Source organism: Astyanax mexicanus, chromosome 12, assembly GCF_023375975.1.
Source record: "Astyanax mexicanus isolate ESR-SI-001 chromosome 12, AstMex3_surface, whole genome shotgun sequence".
NCBI classification, from domain to species: domain Eukaryota; kingdom Metazoa; phylum Chordata; class Actinopteri; order Characiformes; family Acestrorhamphidae; genus Astyanax; species Astyanax mexicanus.
This window is the reverse complement of record NC_064419.1, coordinates 48,552,477-48,573,533: the sequence shown is the minus strand read 5'-3', so window position 1 is coordinate 48,573,533 and position 21,057 is coordinate 48,552,477. Positions and strand designations below refer to the sequence as shown.

The 21,057-nt window shown below is 41.9% G+C and overlaps 1 protein-coding gene across 4 annotated transcripts in view; it reads right to left on the bottom strand.

Moving 5' to 3' along the window:
- nphp4 (nephronophthisis 4) overlaps positions 1-21,057 on the bottom strand; it is a 313,994-nt gene that overhangs the window by 77,439 nt on the left and 215,498 nt on the right. For all 4 annotated transcript variants that reach the window (XM_022670986.2, XM_022670983.2, XM_022670984.2 and 1 more), the window contains exon 14: positions 16,120-16,274. In XM_022670986.2, coding sequence (XP_022526707.2) covers positions 16,120-16,274 — 155 coding nt within the window. The remainder of the gene's footprint in view (positions 1-16,119; positions 16,275-21,057) is intronic.

The following is a 21,057-nucleotide window of genomic DNA, read 5'->3' as shown; positions in this document are numbered from 1 at the left end:
AAACATTTGGAACATTTGCATCACTAGGGCGGGACTGCGGACTTAAGAGAGTGTCAAAACTTAATTAATGCCTTGGAAATTGTTAATTCACCAAATGTTGTACCAATTTAGGGGTTTGTGCCTAGTTACTTCTGCAATCACTTAGAAATAAGATTAATGAAATTAAGAGAAATGTTCTAAGCTTGGAAATTCCATTGACCGTTTGTAAGTGAGACTCTCTGCTCTCTGTTCACCAACCTCCCCCACCGTCGTAAATTCCGATGCCAGCCGCTTATCTAAGCATTCAGCAAAGGGAGAGGAATTTCTCACTGAGAAGATTTTGCTTAAAATACATATATATTGACTATATAAAAAAGGTGTTTTATAGAATGTTTACTAGATAATGGTATATGTGTCTGGTATATGGTATATGTGTTTGGATGTGTCCTGATTAAATTCTCCTACACATTCAAGTCTGAATCAACAAGGTTTAACTAGCATTTGATAATTTAGCTTTATTTGGTTATCAGTGGTTTAACCATGTATTATCTTTTAAGTGATTTAATTGGGTTTAAATAATAACATGACTCTTGATCTCTTTCTGACAGAGTACCATCCATCATTGTATTCCTAAGATTATCTTGAGTATTACAAAACTGTTTGTGGGCAAAATATATATATATATTACATTTATTGTGATTCAATTGTAAGATTGTTTGTTTCCTGAATTTATCCTCACAAACTGATATGCTGAAAAAGGTATTTTGATCCACTGTTTAATTGAGTTTTCTTTTGGTTTGATCTATTAGAAAAATGCTGAAGCATGTTGACCATGTGAGGAGGGGGGGTTTATGGCCCTTTGTGAATCCCCACCAAAGTTTGAAATTGCTCCTAGACCAATCAAAACACAGACATTTGGGCCACAGGGCCAATCATAGCTCAGGGGCCAAACAGGCCACAGAGACTAATAGTAAACTGGGCAGACACAGTTTTAGTTCAGTTGCCAGTTGAGTTTTGGGAGTTCAGGTCAGAGCAGTTGGAGGAGAAGCAGTTAGAGAAGGAGTTGGAGAAGATGAGTTGAGGAAAACAGTTAGAGGAGAGAGGTTAGGGAGCCAGAGATGGAGAAAGGATAGACCGTTAGTTTAGTCATCTTAAGTTAGTTTTCTTAGACTAGTGCATTTAATCTTCAAGTATATTAATATTAGCTATCCTAGTTAAAATATCTAAGGTTATTTTACAATCTACGAAGCCAAGCATTATTCCATCTAAGTTTAGCTAAAGTACAGCTGAAAAGGAGATCCGCCAGATCCAACCCAGAAACCTGCGGTCCGGAGGCCACCAGCAAGCCACCTGAGAGCGAAGGGATTTCCCTGTGGGTTCTATTGGGGCTCCGTGCTGACACAGGAAGTCCACCCACCCTGCAGACAGGCTCACGTGATCCTTTTTCGGGGTGAAGCAGCAGACGACCAACCCAGGCGGACGTCACCAAGGCTCACTTCAACAACTCAGAGTAAGGCAGAGCTGGGTTTAATCTTTCGGCAGATGGTGTCTGTTGGTCATGGTTTGGTCGGGTCTTTAATAGAGCGTCTTTAGTATAGATGACTCATTTTGAGTGGCTTGGTTGGAAATAAGAATTGGTTTCGTAGACTTAAAATGCCTTAGACCCTTATTTAGAAATACTCACTTAATAGTTATATTAATCTTTATTCCTTTCATATCAGCATTATAACGTGTTTGTTCTTTTATTTCTCATTTATCATTCTACACTATGATTTGATAGCTAATGGCTACATTTATGACTTTTTAATGAATTATTTACTCATATCTGTGTGATTTAATAAATACTTTTATTTTACAAAACCTGTCATTTCAGTGTGTTTTTCTGGATAACTTGGTTATGAAAATTTCTGTCACCTGTAGAAACCACACCCTGAGATGTCTTGTGTTATTAATTAATTTGATTAATTAATTAATTAATTAATTAATCTAATTAAATTTATTTAATAACTGGCGCCCAATTAAAAAATATTTCAACATCTCAATTAGCACCAGGTATTAAACCACTGAGCCCGCTACATAATTGGCTCGCCAACGTGGGGCAGGATTATATTCTTATTGGTTCTCCGCCGCGAGACCAGAATATATACACATTTCATAACCAGTTCCAGAAAATAGCGCTGTAAGTTGCAGAATAAAGTGTATTTTGTTGTTATTATTAAATGCGTTAGCTGCTGGCTAGCTGGCCTAGTTGGAGTTAACTGCATAAACCCAGCGTGTTAGAAACACACGCACATGTTCTACACGTGTTTTTGTTTACAATTCAGGACTGGCCAGTCCCCCGCTGTGTGTGCGCGTCGCGCGCACGGTCCCCTGTTTGTCTGTATAACGTGTACAGTTATGTGTGTGGTATGCGAGCGCTCTTGAAAACATCACTCTTATTTGTAAAATAAGCTTGGTTGACACACCGCCGTGTGTGGGCAACCTTAAACCCGGGTGTATATACGTGTATATACGTGTGTACTTACATAAAGTTCGAACTGTTTCCGGTAAAATAGACATATTTTGCCAGTGTTGATCTAAGGCCTTCGCGCAGCCCTGAGTCGCGGATCTCCGGCTCATCGACTCCGCGCTCCAGTTAAAACTGCCGGTTTTTGCGCGAAATCCGTAAAATCCTGCAGTACTGGACACTTCCACGTGCGTAAAAGAGTAGCTAACTTTTACGTAACACCACCCTGAGTGGCAGGAAGTTTATTGTGTGCGTGATTAAACTAACCACGCCAGGATGTAAATCCTCTTTGCTCATCTTGTGAAGTGTGTTGCTGCTGTGTTAAACTTTCGGACAGCCGTGCCCTTCTCCTCTGCTATTCACAGTCGACTGAGTCAGTCAAATCTGCTGACCAGGTCCCAGACCCAAGGGGCGGTCCTTAACGTGGCATCATCAGTGGGCGTGACCACTCCCACCAGTCGGCCTCTGCCACCATCTGGTGGACAGCCTGACTATTTACACTCAAACTCAAAGGGTGTTTTACTACCCCTCACCACTAGGGGGGGTACACTGCCACATCGCCATCTGGTGTTTGATTTGGGTAACTGCATACAGTGCAGAAAGGTGCGTTTCATTTGTTTGACCACCAGAGGGAGCCACTTAGCCACATAGCTGTGTCGCCACCTGGTGTTGTACTTGTGTAATTGCTATCATCCTGTAGAGTGCATTTAGAGTTTCTGTCGCCAGAGGGTGCCAATTCAAACAAACTTTTTGTTAAGTTAATAAAGGGAATTTGCATTGTGGTTTGGTTAAATGGTTTGTAAATAAGTAAACAAATAACTGCATTCATTTAATCGGTTAATATTAAATAGTTAAATTTAAGTTTCAGGTCTGCTCTCTCAAACATTACTCTTTATGTTACATTGAACCAAGCTAAATAGCTATCTCCATTGAGTAACTAATCACAACATAAAATAATTAACTGGTCATTTTAATCAATTTGATTAAGTAAAGTTAATTAAATTTTTGTTAATTAATTATTTTCAATTTAATTCAACCATCTTCAAATAAATTAAGCTTAATTATTGATCGATTAAGATCAATTATTAATAACTGATTGAAATTAATTAATTAATTAACCATAAAAAAAAAAAAAGAAAAAAAAAAAAAAAAAAAAAAACCTATCCAGTTATCAGTTACTCAACCATATACCCAGCACACCTGTGCTTAATACATAGTTAAATTCTCTCATCCTGTACATAGTTAATAACTATACCCATATTTAGATTTAGACATTGTGTATAGTGCCCTACAGTTATTAAACTGTTCACTAGCATCACTGACAACAAATCTAACTATTCTTTTAAAATTAATCTACTAATTGTAACCTTAGGTCGCCCACTTTTAACAGATTTTCTTCTTAGAAAAGGCACAATGCTAATTGACTCGAACATAAAATAAACTTGTTTGTCATCAAAATTGTTTGATTCCACGTGCTTTACGTAAATCAAAATGTGTGCCACCGAAAAAGCTCTTTTAGAGCTTACAGCTGGTCTACCCCCAGGACTTACCATCCCAGTCCAACAAATGGACAGTGGGGGTCTCCATGCACTAATTGCCAAAAGCCTCAATGAGTGTGTATCTAAAATCCTTGAGGGCAAGCAACAAGTGGATCCGATTTCCCTAATACTGTGGAAACAACTGCTGTTGTCACAGGATCAACTTGCTGCTTCCTCCAAAACCATTCAAAATCTCCAAGCAGAGATTGTGACTTTAAATGATAGAGTTGCAGACCTAGAGAACAAAACTGTACAGTCTGAAATTAACCAAAGAGACCTCAAAACCGAAGTGCAGCTGCTTCAAAAGGAAGCCAACATAGCTACCCAACTTGCAGCTCAGTCACAGGAAAAACTAAAACATGCTATTGCAAGACAGGTTGAGCTACAAACTGAATTAGCACATGCTAACAATGCAGTCAAATTAACTCGAGACCAAACAGAGTTAACATTTGAGCTGATGATGGAGGGAGACTCCCCCATCAATCCAGCTGGTAAATCAGGAACCCCTGGGGTTCCGGATCCTAAGCAACAACCATCCACAAATACAATCCCTCTAGTCTCCCTTAAAGGTGCTGAAGCGCCAGTAGAACCAAGGTTCACTCAGCGTTCCCAGCCACATGGGACCTCTGTGCAACCTCAAGCACCCTCTGATAGAGATTTGGACAAAATTGCGCGTAACATCCCACGCTTTGAACCAGAACCGGACGGTTCTAATGATGTCCACCAGTATCTTCGCGACATTGACTTCTTCTTACGCCGTTTCCCCAAGGCCACGGTAAATGATAAAATCTACCTCATTAAGGTGTCCTCTAGTCGGGAAGTTGGACGTTTCATTGAGCGCCAACCACCCCAGGTTAAGAGAGATTATCCTGCTCTTTGCAAGGCTTTGGAGAATGAGTTCTCCAACCACCTTGTTCAAACCGGCCTTGCTGCAGCTCTTGCAATTAAGCAGAGACGCCAGGAAACACCCCTACAGTACTATCACCGCCTCAGGCTAGCTTATTTCGGCTATAGAAATGAGCCTGGAATGGAGGAAGAGGAAGTTTTCAAAACATTGTTCGTGAGAAACCTCCATCCCTCCACCAGTCGCTCTTTTGGAGTCGCAGCCTGCCCTCGTACGCTAACAAGCCGGCAGCTGCGTGATTTGGCTCTCAGAGGATTTGCTAAGTTCCAACAAAACATTAATAAAAAATCAGAGTCAAATGACATCCTGATAATTAATGAGCAGTCCTCCCACGTCAAGCAAAAAGGGGCACACAAGGCTCCGATGCCACCTAAGACCCAGTTAAACCACAAAAACCAGAGAGTGTTCCACTCTTGGCGTCGCTCGTCCCTACATTGGGCCAAGCAAAGTGACCAAAAGCCCTCCTATCGAAAGAAAGGTAGGATAAAACGCAGTTGGAATGGCAAACACTCACAGCACCATGCTCGAGCACAGAGCTCCAGCAAACTTCAATCTCCGCTCAGGAGAAGGAGCCCAAAGCACCACAAACGTTGGTGTCCACCTAAAGGGCACAAGCATGAGACATATCCAACTAACCTGAGCACTAAAGACGGCAGTCTGCTCAGACAATTTCGTAACGAAATACGCAAGCAGGACAATGCTGAATCTGAATTCTTGCCAATTGTCCATGCTCCAGATCAACCTGCTTGGGGGGGTGCGAAATCCATCCACTCCAATGCAGCCTTGGTTGTACAGCCAGACGCTGAAAACAACCACACTGAGGAAGCTTCTTTCCTCAGCCTGGAGGATCCACCACCTAAACAATTCTTGGGTTTCTTAACCGAGAAAGGTTCAACACCAAAATTCTACCTAGCCACCTGGCTGGAAGATGTGTTCGGGTATGAAGCTCTTTTGGACACGGGGTCAGACATTTCTCTGATGTCAAATTCACTTTTTGACCAGGTGAGGGCGACAGCCCGCCGAAACAACAAAAAGATACCTCTGAAAAAGTGTGCTCTTCACCTTCAACCATATTCGCACACTGGTATCACTCTGCATTCTGCAGCCCTGGTGCACGTTGCCATCGGTCCAATGAGCCTCACCCATCCAATTCACATTTCTCCATTGGAGAACGTCCCATTGCTCTTTGGCAAAGACCTCCTTGACCGGTTCAAACCATTGATTGACTTTCAGCATCGTAGAATCTGGGCACAGGTTTGCGAACCCCTGCCCTGTCCTAAGGCACAGGATAGAGTTCAATGCTATCATGTTGCTAGCAACATTGAGCCACACAAGCTCATTGAACCTTCAAATTCCACGGGAATCAATGAGAAGCTCACTGTCAGGGTTCTGAAACCACCATCCTCAGAATCCCCTACCATGATTCTAAAACAAAACACCTGTTCATGGGCATTGACTCCCTCTACGGCTGTAGATGAGTACAACCCAAAAGCTGGAAAGTCATTCACTCTTAACACAACGGTCAACGGTGAAATCTTTGTTCCATGGGCTGACAAGTCAGCTGTTCACAGACCACCTGCAGGTTCCTTGCCACGGACTAACTGTGATCCTCTGTTCGTGCACCAAAAGGATTGTTCTCTTCTTGTTCCTGCACCAGTGGTTCCAGACAAACACAGTCCCTTGGATTCTTATGAATGTAAAAACATTCCCACCATCTACACAGATGGATGTGCTTTTCGGAATGCTCAGATCAAATGGAAAGTTAACATGACAATTGGTGCATGTGACAACACTTCTTTCAGAACACTGGCATTTCACCTTGATCCACTTGCCACTTACTGTGCGTCTTTCAGGATGCTCAAGGGCCTGTTTGTTTATGCCCCAGATACACACGCTTCATCTTCATTCGTGGTGCCTCAGAGCCATGGGGGGGAGAGCCTAGCCCAGGCCCTCGATCACCCATGGGTGGACCACAAAATGATGGGGAAAACACACCGAGCATTCCCACAATTGACATATCTGCCACTTGTTGGAAAAAGGCTAGTGTGTTTTCAGCCCCAATCTTCAGAAGATCTGTGTGGTGTATGGCCAATTCCACAAATGGATTGGGTCGAAAGACTCATGAAATTTGTTCGAAGGAACAAACATCTCATCACCGTGGCAGGTGCATTTGCCAGATGGGGGGGACGTCCCCCAGACCCTATTGAAATGGCTCAGGCCACAACTTTTTCGCTGAACCACACTTTCTCAGGTGTTGGTATATCTCACCGTTCTAGCGGTGAACTGCGGAAACACCCAAAACTGGGAAAAAGCACGCTTGGATACCAACCATTGTGCTACACTGCTGACAAGCTACTGGTGAGGTCCCAGCACAGCACTGGCAAAACAATTCGCGAGCTCAGGTCTCATTGGTTTGGTCCTCAGGCAAAGGCAGACAAACTGCCTCGCATCTGGAACCAAATCCCGCATCGTCAGTGTTTTATTAAACTGATTCTCAAACAAGTTCACTGTAACCCAATTAAACTATGCAAAAGCCCCATGGGACAAGTCGGGACCAATAATGCCCTAGGTTAAATCATAATACTGGGCCAAATACTTAGACACACTGAGTGTTCATTGTCCACCATTTTCTGGCCTGACGCAATTGTTAAATTGAGAACGTACCACACATTCATTGTCTGGAACTCACCTATCCGAGTAGCATAACCCACAACAAATTGGATATTTTGTTAAACCTAGAGTTTGAATCACCATTTCAAACCATTAGCATAGCAGTATAATAAATACGTGGAGAAGGGGGGGTGCCAATTTTTTTTTTTCTTTCTTTCTCCTCTCTTCAGGTGCCCAAAACATATTTTGTTTCCCTTCTGACTACGTTTGCTCCGCTATATTGTTCTCAATTGTTGACTAAGTAGTGGCTAATTATTGAAGCATACCTTATGGGTAGGTTGTCTTGATAAAGTTATAAAGGAACAAATAGCTAGCAAACTATTTGTGACCCTTTCCTATGCTTGTTGCCACACTATCACATTAAATTAACTATTTTATTCAGAACCAAAAGCCAATAGCTACAACAAAAAAAAAAAACTGATCATCAGAGAAATTGTATATCCATTAGACCAAAAACTCTGTCAGCGACCTTGTAGTAGATTGTCTTAAGAAAGCATGACCAACAAGACACCAATTGCATGAAAGATGTACCCTAACATGCTCTGTCTACAGAAATCCACGTTGACATCGACCGATGACCCAACGTCCAGTGGCCCATCGATCGATGGGGGGGGAATGTAGTGGATTAACCAGAGGATTTCTTCATTGCTTGGACACAAACACACACTACCCCCACTTTACGGCCTATAAGGAAACTTCGAACCCAGAACACTCTAAAAAAAAACCTTGGAGTAATCTTTTTTTCAAACAACCTTAAATTTCAAAATGACATTTACTGACTATTTCTTCACTCAGCCTCGCCCGAGAGCCCTAAATGCGAGTTTAGGGTAAAATTCTGTTTACATTCCTCCAAGTCATAAACCTCGGAGTTAATGTAAACATTTGGAACATTTGCAACACATTTGCAACATTTGCATCACTAGGACGGGACTGCGGACTTAAGAGAGTGTCAAAACTTAATTAATGCCTTGGAAATTGTTAATTCACCAAATGTTGTACCAATTTAGGGGTTTGTGCCTAGTTACTTCTGCAATCACTTAGAAATAAGATTAATGAAATTAAGAGAAATGTTCTAAGCTTGGAAATTCCATTGACCGTTTGTAAGTGAGACTCTCTGCTCTCTGTTCACCAACCTCCCCCACCGTCGTAAATTCCGATGCCAGCCGCTTATCTAAGCATTCAGCAAAGGGAGAGGAATTTCTCACTGAGAAGATTTTGCTTAAAATACATATATATTGACTATATAAAAAAGGTGTTTTATAGAATGTTTACTAGATAATGGTATATGTGTCTGGTATATGGTATATGTGTTTGGATGTGTCCTGATTAAATTCTCCTACACATTCAAGTCTGAATCAACAAGGTTTAACTAGCATTTGATAATTTAGCTTTATTTGGTTATCAGTGGTTTAACCATGTATTATCTTTTAAGTGATTTAATTGGGTTTAAATAATAACATGACTCTTGATCTCTTTCTGACAGAGTACCATCCATCATTGTATTCCTAAGATTATCTTGAGTATTACAAAACTGTTTGTGGGCAAAATATATATATATATTACATTTATTGTGATTCAATTGTAAGATTGTTTGTTTCCTGAATTTATCCTCACAAACTGATATGCTGAAAAAGGTATTTTGATCCACTGTTTAATTGAGTTTTCTTTTGGTTTGATCTATTAGAAAAATGCTGAAGCATGTTGACCATGTGAGGAGGGGGGGTTTATGGCCCTTTGTGAATCCCCACCAAAGTTTGAAATTGCTCCTAGACCAATCAAAACACAGACATTTGGGCCACAGGGCCAATCATAGCTCAGGGGCCAAACAGGCCACAGAGACTAATAGTAAACTGGGCAGACACAGTTTTAGTTCAGTTGCCAGTTGAGTTTTGGGAGTTCAGGTCAGAGCAGTTGGAGGAGAAGCAGTTAGAGAAGGAGTTGGAGAAGATGAGTTGAGGAAAACAGTTAGAGGAGAGAGGTTAGGGAGCCAGAGATGGAGAAAGGATAGACCGTTAGTTTAGTCATCTTAAGTTAGTTTTCTTAGACTAGTGCATTTAATCTTCAAGTATATTAATATTAGCTATCCTAGTTAAAATATCTAAGGTTATTTTACAATCTACGAAGCCAAGCATTATTCCATCTAAGTTTAGCTAAAGTACAGCTGAAAAGGAGATCCGCCAGATCCAACCCAGAAACCTGCGGTCCGGAGGCCACCAGCAAGCCACCTGAGAGCGAAGGGATTTCCCTGTGGGTTCTATTGGGGCTCCGTGCTGACACAGGAAGTCCACCCACCCTGCAGACAGGCTCACGTGATCCTTTTTCGGGGTGAAGCAGCAGACGACCAACCCAGGCGGACGTCACCAAGGCTCACTTCAACAACTCAGAGTAAGGCAGAGCTGGGTTTAATCTTTCGGCAGATGGTGTCTGTTGGTCATGGTTTGGTCGGGTCTTTAATAGAGCGTCTTTAGTATAGATGACTCATTTTGAGTGGCTTGGTTGGAAATAAGAATTGGTTTCGTAGACTTAAAATGCCTTAGACCCTTATTTAGAAATACTCACTTAATAGTTATATTAATCTTTATTCCTTTCATATCAGCATTATAACGTGTTTGTTCTTTTATTTCTCATTTATCATTCTACACTATGATTTGATAGCTAATGGCTACATTTATGACTTTTTAATGAATTATTTACTCATATCTGTGTGATTTAATAAATACTTTTATTTTACAAAACCTGTCATTTCAGTGTGTTTTTCTGGATAACTTGGTTATGAAAATTTCTGTCACCTGTAGAAACCACACCCTGAGATGTCTTGTGTTATTAATTAATTTGATTAATTAATTAATTAATTAATTAATCTAATTAAATTAATTTAATAACTGGCGCCCAATTAAAAAATATTTCAACATCTCAATTAGCACCAGGTATTAAACCACTGAGCCGCTACAATATATATATATATATATATACAGAGAGAGAGAGAGAGAGAGAGAGAGAAGACTTATAAAAACATAAATACATTTATATATATTTTTAATTTATTAAATAAAACTCCCTTTTTAAACATTATTCCGTTAGATCACCTCTGATTGGACAATGATTACGGAACCTAAAATCAAAATATACTGTATATTCACAAACCGCAGCATACACAGCAATCTGGGTATCATAAATAACCTTACAATAAATAACTCATATCCTGAAAACAGCAACTTTACATGAGGAAGAAATAAACCTTGCTAAATTTTATTGGAAGTCAATGTAAATGTTTTTAATCCACATCCTTTTGGAGCATTTCTATTGATATATTAATTATATATTTTTAAACAATGGTAGAAACAGCTGACAGAACTCTTTGAAAATAACACACACAGTAGATGAATTTATCAATGGTGAACTAAAACCCACCAGAGAAAGAGATAAACATCAATTAGTGCTGGCAAATATTCAAGCATTGCTTTATAAATGTGTTATAAAGCCCCTATACATGCTGCTTTAAACTACAGTGTTAGCAAATATCCAAGTATTGGTTGATGAATGTGTTATAAAACATCTATTTAGGTAGCATTCAAGTACAGTGTTGGCAAATTAAGTATTGGTTTATGCATGGGTTATAAAGCATCTATTAGGGAGCTTTCAACTACAGTGTTAGCAAATATTCAAGTATTGGTTTATAAATGTGTTATAAAGTGCCAAATATTCAAGCACTGCTTTAGAAATGTGTTATGAAGCCCTTATACAGGTTGATTTTAACTACAGTTATACCAAATATTTAAGTATTTGTATAAAAATGCCTAATAAAGTCCCTATACATGGTGCTTTCAACTACATTAGCAAATATTCGATCAATGGTTTATGAATGTGCTATAACGTGCCTATGTAGGTACTCTTCAAACAAAATGTTACCAAATACTCAAACACTGCTTTATAAATATGTTATATAGTGCCTATACAGGTTGCTTTTAACTACATTGCTACCAAATATTCAAGCTTTGCTTTATAAGTGTGTTATAAAGCCCTATAAAGGTTGGCTATAACCACAGTGATACCAAATATTCAATCACTGCTTTAAAAATGTGTTATAAATCACCTTTTTAGGTAGCATTTAACTACTGTGTTAGCAAATGTCCAAGTATTGATTTAAAAATGTGTTATGAAGTGCCTAAGTACTTTTTAAATAAAGTGTTAACAGATACTCAAGTACTGCTTTATAAATGTGTTATGATCCCTTATACAGGATCCTTTTAACTACAATTTTAGCAAATATTCTCTGGTATATAAATGTGTTATAAAGCATCAATTTAGGTAACATTCAACTACAATGTTTGCAAACATTCAAGTACTCGTTTATAAATGTCTTATAAAGTCCTTATACACGATGCTTTCAATTACATTGCTAGCAAATATTCAATCATTGATCTATGAATGTGTTATAAAGTGCCTATTTAGGTACTCTTTGAATAAAGTGCTACCAAATATTAAAATATTTTGTTTATGAATGTGTTATGAAGCCGTTACACAGGTTGCTTTTAATTATAGTGTTAGCAAATATTCAATTACTTGTTTATAAATGTCTTATAAAGTTCTTATACATGATGCTTTCAACTACATTGTTAGGAAATAGTCAAGCACTGCTATATAAATGTCTTATGAAGCCCTTTTACGGGTTGCTTTTAACTACAGTGCTACCAAAAATTCAAGTATTGCTTTATAAATATGTTATAAAGCATCAATTTAGGTAACATTCAACTAAAGTGTTATTAAATATTCAAGCATTGGTTTACGAATGTGTTATAAAGCCCTTATATAAGTTGCTTTTAACTAAAGTGTTACCCAATATTCAAGCTTTGCTTCATAAATGTGTTAAAGTGCATATGTAGGTACCCTTCAAACAAAGTGATACCAAATATTCAAATATTGGTTTATGAATGTTTTATTAAGCCCTTATACATGTTGCTTTCACCTACAGTGTTACCAAATATTCAAGTATTGATTCAAAAACATGTTATAAAGTGCCTAATTAATCATAAAGCAATGCTTTGTCAGTTATGTATATGTTATGAAGCCCCTACGTACTGTAGGCATCCATTAAATAAAACGTTACATTACAAATGCAATGTTTTTCTGCAGCCGATTACATACCTGGTGACTATGTAGTGTCTATGAACCCAGTAATTTAACAGTAATTAGTAGCACTTCGTAGTATTTTGCTAAAATTTTAACCCTGATCTTTAGCTCAGCTCTGCAGTTGATATCTTCAGCTGGACTCATGATCTGCAATCTGAGTGTAAAAGTGTGTATGAAGCTCAACAACAGGTGCTCCTGGTAAGTCCACCGAAGCCCTGGAGAGTCGAGCAGGAAAACAGCCCGAGGGCAGCAATCCTGCTCTCTACCATTCAGCTGTAACATTACGACCGTCCATTACACTGTTTCACCAGCGCCTCGCCGTCCGGCATCAGCCTGCCTCAGCCGGGTTACATCAGCACTGCTAAACTGGGATTTAGGAGGAGAGGAGATCTGCTGCTCATACAGAGTCTAATAAAGACCCAACCAACTGTATAAACCAAGCTTTTAACACCCTATACTCTACTGTATTTAATCCAGATCATTATAATCTACAGTTACAGTAGATACAGAATCACCAGCACTGTAATCTGTTGTACCCGTACTGCTCTGTAATTAATCTACAGTTACAGTAGATACAGAATCACCAGCACTGTAATCTGTTGTACCCGTACTGCTCTGTAATTAATCTACAGTTACAGTAGATACAGAATCACCAGCACTGTAATCTGTTGTACCCGTACTGCTCTGTAATTAATCTACAGTTACAGTAGATACAGAATCACCAGCACCGTAATCTGTTGTACTAATACTGCTCTGTAATTAATCTACAGTTACAGTAGATACAGAATCACCAGCACCGTAATCTGTTGTACCCGTACTGCTCTGTAATTAATCTACAGTTACAGTAGATACAGAATCACCAGCACTGTAATCTGTTGTACCCGTACTGCTCTGTAATTAATCTACAGTTACAGTAGATACAGAATCACCAGCACTGTAATCTGTTGTACCCGTACTGCTCTGTAATTAATCTACAGTTACAGTAGATACAGAATCACCAGCACTGTAATCTGTTGTACCCGTACTGCTCTGTAATTAATCTACAGTTACAGTAGATACAGAATCACCAGCATCGTAATCTGTTGTACCCGTACTGCTCTGTAATTAATCTACAGTTACAGTAGATACAGAATCACCAGCACTGTAATCTGTTGTACCCATACTGCTCTGTAATTAATCTACAGTTACAGTAGATACAGAATCACCAGCACTATAATCTGTTGTACCCGTACTGCTCTGTAATTAATCTACAGTTACAGTAGATACAGAATCACCAGCACCGTAATCTGTTGTACCCGTACTGCTCTGTAATTAATTTGTATTTTTGGCAACTGTGTGACACACAGGGTATTGTCAAGTAGATTGTAGATTATTATGGGGTGGATCCTATCCTGAATCTATCTATCGTGTAATGCATTTGCAATAAAAAAAAAATCTAAGTATAAAACATCCGGGAGACATGAGAAAGAAAAAACACAAGAAGCGGAGTGTCCAAACTTTTGACTAGTATTGTATATTAAGTGCATTTATGTTTGTGTGTGTGTGTGTGTGTGTGCTGGCAGTATAACTAGCATGCCTGATCAATAGCATCATTTTTCTGGACTCATTGAGTCATATAAAATGATCAGGCTAAAGCCATTAAAGCAGCTCTTCCATCAGTAGTTTTTAATTAGCTTTACACAAAGAGGAAAATAATGCAACCTATGGATCACCGTAATTTTCTGCTAAATTAAACATTTATAATCCCCCTTTATTAGTTTTGCATTTGCTCTGCCTTTGTTTTGTACACTGTGGTTGTGGAGGCGGTATAAAAATTAACCTTGCGTTTGTGTGTGCGTGTGTGTGTGTGTGTGTGTGTCTGGGTGTTTATATGTTTATGTAATGGTAAATAAAATAAAAACAAACATACTTTCTTTTAATGTGCTAAACTGTATAACATAATAAATAATAAATAATAATAAATAAATTACAGTAGGTGCTTAACTTAGTCAACAACGTAATAAAACATAATGTAATTTAATAGTTTGATAAATAAACTAATACTAATAATGGGCCTATTTTAGTGATCTATCGGCATGTCGTATGCAGCTTGATTTAGAGCGTGTCAGTGTGTCTTTGCTATCGCAACGACGGGAAAAGTACACCTTGGGTGGCTCGAAACATGCAAAAGTCATGTTCTAATTCATGTGGTTAATTCTGGGCGTAACATGAAATAAACCAATCAGCATGTCACTTTGATTAAGCATGCTTTGATCATGCTGAATCTATTATACATCCATAATAATTTGGCAACAGGTGTATTTTGTATTTTATTACAACAGTTTATGTCATTTTTGGTGATAGAAAAGCAATTATTATCCAATTAGTAATAATTTATATAATTAAAGCTTGTTTGTAATGTATATAAGAACATATACTTATGAAACCCTTCAGAGCACAGCAGTATATACTATATCAGTGTGTGTGTGTGTGTGTGTGTGTGTGTGTGTGTGTATCAGTGTGTGTGTGTGTGTGTGTTTGAGCTTTGGGTCAGTGGACAGAGTGAGATCAGCTGCAGCATAAAATATAAAAAAAATATATATAAAACACACACACACACACACACACACACACACACACACCACACACAACACACACACAACACACACACAACACACACACACACACACACACACACACACACACACACACACACACACCACACACAACACACACACAACACACACACAACACACACACACACACACACACACACACACACACACACACACACACACACACACACACACACAATCTACTGCTTCAAGGCCAGGGTTTTATTTTAAAGTGGACAGAACCAGCCACAGCACTGAGCCTGGGCTTTGTGTATGTGTGTGAGTGAGAGTGTGTGTGTGGGTGTGTGAGACCTGTATGTGTGTCTGAGTGTGTGTTTGAGTGTATTGGGGGTTTCTCTTTCTGTGTATGTGTGAGTGTGCATAAGTGTGTGTTTGTGTGTGTTACTAACCCCGGTGTGTGTGTGTGTGTGATACTGACCCGGGTGTGTGTGTTCCATGTGTGATGACGGGGGCGTGTGTGTGTGTGAGATACTTACCCGGGTGTGTGCGTGTGTGTGTGTGTGTGTATGTGTGTGTGTGTGTGTGTTATACTGACCCAAGTGTGTGTGTTCCGAGTGTGATGACGGGTGTGTGTGTGTGAGTGTGTGATACTGACCCGGGTGTGTGTGTGTGTGTGTGTGTGTATGTGTGTGTGTGTGTGTGCTTGATACTGACCCGGGTGTGTGTGTGTGATACTGACCCAGGTGTGTGTGTGTGTGTGTGTGTGTGTGAGATACTGACCCAGGTGTGTGTGTGTGTGTGTGTGTATGTGTGTGTGTGCATGTGTGTGATACTGACCCGGGTGTGTGTGTTCCGAGTGTGATGACGGGGGCGTGGACGGGGGTGAAGGTGAGCTCACGCAGATTACACTCCTCTTCTCTCTCATCGCTCGTTTCCTCTCTCTCCATCACACTCACCTCCAGGTGTGCTATACTGCCTGCAGCGGGACGCTCCTAAAACACACACACACACACACACACACACACACACACACACACAGAGGAGGAGAAATGTTACCAGCAGCAGAAATTATGACAAATTTAAGGCCCTATGTATATATAGGTGAGCCGTCAACCGTGCAGCTTGATTTAGGGCGTTTCAGTGTGTCTTGGCTATCATAACGACAGGAGAAGTACACCTCTCTTAATTAATCATGGGTGTGGTTAATTTTAAGCGTAACGTGAAATAAACCGAAAAGCATATCACTTGCTCATTATTCGCTTTAAAAGCCAGGTGCGCTCTGACCTTGAGAACCCAGGGGATTGCTATTGTAACGGTGCAGCTACCTGGACGTGTTCAACAAACTCTTGTTAACACTCTGAAAGAGTTAACCCACCCAAGATGGCGGCGCGTTAACACGCAGCGGCCGCTCCGGGTCCGTTAAATGGTGCTTTTGTGTTACTATTTGTCGTTTTTTCCGTTTATTTCCTGCAAATATGTGCATCGGAACACCCGTGCACATGTTCTACCACCGCCAGACCCTGCTACAGTGGAGAAATCAGCCAGAAAACACGCTACCGGACGAGGTTCTGCACACGCTACTTGAGCTTAGCCTGCTAAGAGACCCAGGCCGCCAGCCCGCAGTGTTTCCTGATGCCGGAGCCCAGCGGAAGTGCCATCGCAAGCGGTGCGAGCGTAAGCGGAAGCGCGGAAAGAGAGCCGGGATCTAGGCCGGGATCTAGGCCTCTCACGAGGCTAAAGGCTAGTCCTAGCCGGCCGGCTATACCATCGCTCTTTCTGGCAAACGTCTGTTCCCTTGACAATAAACTGGACTACATCCGACTCCAGCGAACTACCCAGCGTGAGTTCAGAGACTGCTGTGCTTTAGTTTTTGTGGAATCGTGGCTGAACGACAACATTCCGGACAGCGCCATTCAGCTAGCCGGGCTAACTGCGTTCAGAGCGGATAGGAGCGCGGCTCTATCCGGGAAGACCCGCGGTGGAGGCGTGTGTGTTTACATCAACACGGAATGGTGTAACAACGCTGTGACTGTCGCCAAACACTGCTCTCCGCTGGTGGAGTTCCTGATAGTCAAGTGCAGACCTTTTTATTTAGTACGGGAGTTCTCCGCCGTGCTAATAGCTGCTGTCTACATCCCACCCAGCGCTAGCATTGGTGCTAATGCTAAAGAGGCTCTGTGTGAACTCTATCGGTCTATCAGCGATCTGCAGAACAAACACCCAGACGGACTGTTTATTATCGCCAGAGATTTCAACCACGCAAATCTCAAGTCAGTGCTCCCTAAATTCCATCAACATGTGGACTTTGCAACGAGAGGAGCGAGCGCGCTGGATCTTGTTTACACAAACATCCCCAGCGCGTACCGGGCGGAGCCCCGTCCCCACCTCGCTTTCTCGGACCACATGTGTGTTTGGCTGACTCCAACATACACCCAACTCATCAGACGCTCCAGACCAGTTCAGAAGCAGGTGAAAACCTGGCCGGCAGGCTCCATCTCTGCCCTTCAGGACTGTTTTGAGTGCACTGCATGGGACATGTTTAGGGAGGCTGCTACTGAAGGCGATTCTGTTGATTTGGAGGAGTATGCAGCATCAGTCACTGGCTACATCAGCAAGTGTATTGATGATGTCACTGTCTCCAAGACCATCACTACACGCCCAAACCAGAAGCCTTGGATGACTGCTGAGGTACGTGCGCTGCTGAGGACCCGCGACTCCGCCTTCAGAGTGGGTGACAAGGTGGCCCTGAGGAAAGCGAGAGCCGACCTGTCAAGAGCCATCAGAGAGGCAAAGCGTGCACACGCCCAGAGAATCCACAGCCACTTCAAGGACACGGGTGACGCGCGGCGTATGTGGCAGGGCATCCAGGCAATCACCAACTACAGGACAATGCCACCGTCCTGTGAACGTGATGCCTCCCTCCCTGATGCCCTGAACAACTTTTATGCACGGTTTGAGGCACAAAACAACACGATGGTGAGAAAGACCATGCCCAAGCCGGACGAGCAGGTGTTGTGCCTGACTGCAGTGGATGTGAGGAACACTCTGCGCAGAGTCAACCCACGAAAAGCTGCAGGACCAGACAACATCCCCGGCAGAGTGCTCAGGGAGTGCGCAGACCAGCTGACAGATGTTCTCACGGACATCTTCAACATCTTCCTGTGCAGCGCCACTGTCCCAACGGGCCTCAAGTCCACCACCATCGTTCCCGTGCCGAAGAAGTCCACAGTGTCCTGCCTCAATGACTACCGTCCCGTTGCACTTACACCCATCATCATGAAGTGCTTCGAGAGGCTAGTCATGAGGAACATCAAGACACAACTGCCCTCTTCACTGGACCCCCTGCAGTTTGCGTATCGTCCCAATCGCTCCACGGACGATGCCATCACCACCACCCTTCATCTCTCCCTCACCCACCTGGAGAAGAAGGACACTTACGTCAGAATGCTGTTTATAGACTTCAGTTCAGCATTCAACACCATCATCCCACAGAACCTCATCAGGAAGCTAAGCTCGCTCGGCCTCAACACCCCCCTCTGCAACTGGATCCTGGACTTTCTGACGGGGAGACCCCGGTCAGTCCTGTTCGGGGGCAGCACCTCCAGCACCATCACACTGAACACAGGGGCCCCCCAGGGCAGTGTCCTGAGTCCTCTGCTGTTCACCCTGCTGACTCATGACTGTGCTGCAAAACACAGTTCTAACAGCTTTATCAAGTTCGCCGATGATACAACCGTGCTGGGTCTCATCACCAAAGGCGACGAGTCAGCATACAGAGAGGAGGTGCAGCGGCTGACAGACTGGTGTACAGTCAACAACCTTCACCTGAATGTGGACAAGACAAAGGAAATGGTTGAGCACAACACACCCACTCTACACTCAACATCGACGGGTCCTTTGTGGAGATTGTTAAGAGCACCAAGTTCCTTGGTGTCCACTTAACAGATAACCTCACCTGGACCCTGAACACCAGCTCTACAGCCAAGAAAGCCCAGCAGCGTCTCTACTTCCTCCGGAAGCTGAGAAAGGCCCGTCTCCCTCCACCCATCCTCACACTCTTCTATAGAGGGACCATTGAGAGCATCCTGAGCAGCTGCATCACTGCCTGGTTTGGGACCTGCACCGTCTCTGACCGCAAGACCCTCCAGCGTATTGTGAGGAGAGCTGAGAGGATCATCGGCGTCTCTCTCCCCTCCATCACGGACATTTACACCACCCGCAGCATTCGCAAAGCAACCAGCATTGTGAATGACCCCACTCATCCCTCACACGAACTGTTCCCTCTACTGCCTTCGGGAAGAAGGTACCGCAGCATCCGGTCCAGCACGACCAGATTCTGCAACAGCTTCTACCCCCAAGCCATCAGACTCCTCAACTGCAGAGACTGAACTGATGTTTTTTCTGTACATACACACACACTCTTACCCCACTTACCCCAGAAAATGGAAAGCACTAAAAACCCTACTACCTCACTGGACTCTATTGCACACTGTGTAATAGAGTAATTACTACCTCACCTGGTCTTTTTTGCACACTGCATAATTTGCACACTGTCTTGTTATTTATTATTCTTTGTCTGTATTGTGTTGTATTGTCTGTCTGCACTTTTGTACTGTTGCACTATTGTTCTGTCTACACTGTGTTTATGTGCACCATGGTCCCTGGAGGAACGTTGTTTCGTTTCACTGTGTACTCTGTATATAGCTGAAATGACAATAAAAACACTTTGACTTTGAGCAGAGGAAACTGAGCTGCTGGTTGACGCTGTGAAGGAGCTCCAGCAGCTCATTTACGGGAACAGCAATGTTATTTTATTTACTATTCTGTTTATTGTTGATGTAAAAGTTGGGTTTGTGCTGCTGTGTGTTCATGTGTGTGTAATAAGTGGGGGTGTACGCTCGGCTCGGCACAGCGCCTGTGTTACAGAGATAGCAATGAACGTCTGACTGTTGGCGTCTGTCTAGGTTGTATTCAGTTAGTGGAGCTCCTGTGTTTTCTGTTACCAAGATAAACAAGCAAAACTCCAGAAATGTACCTGAACACACCTCATTTCCAGAACACCACGCCCATCAGTGTAGATATATTCAGAAGCTCTGCTTCAGATCATTACAGGAACTTTATGTACTTTTATAAAAGAAGTAATAGTGATGCTCTGGTGTGTCTCTAACGCTGTTTCACAGTTTGGTTCGGGGCCATTAGGCCGGTGAGAATGTTCCAGAAGTGCTGCAGTAAACTGGAGATGTGTCTGACACCTTCACAGCACAGGTCTCACACCTCTGCTCTACATTTTCACAAACAACCACAGCAGCTTGTGAGTGTGTGTGTGTGTATCTGTGTGAGTGTGTGTGTTTCAATACTATACACTGCAAGAAAAGATTCTTAATATACGATTTAAAAATGGGGAAAAAAATGGAAACTGCACTCCAGCACAGCTTCTGAAATCAACTGTGAAGCTTCTGCTGCTCAGCAGAGCAATAAAGACCTACTTTATAGCAAACTCACGCTTTACAGCACACGCGGGGATTCCACGCGGTTTCAATCATCCCACAAACGGACTACAGCAAATTCAGCGGCTGATTTAATTCGCTTCTTATTAAGCTGCTATTAAACGTTTGTCACCATTACACACGCAGAGTCATTTGGAGAGCTAAAATCTCCAATTCAGATTTTTATATCTGGTGAGATTGTAATGATGTTCTAGTTCCCTGTTGTTTCCTCTATTCTGGATATAAGATGATATAAGATTGAGAGGGTTGGGTTTGGAGGTTCTACAGG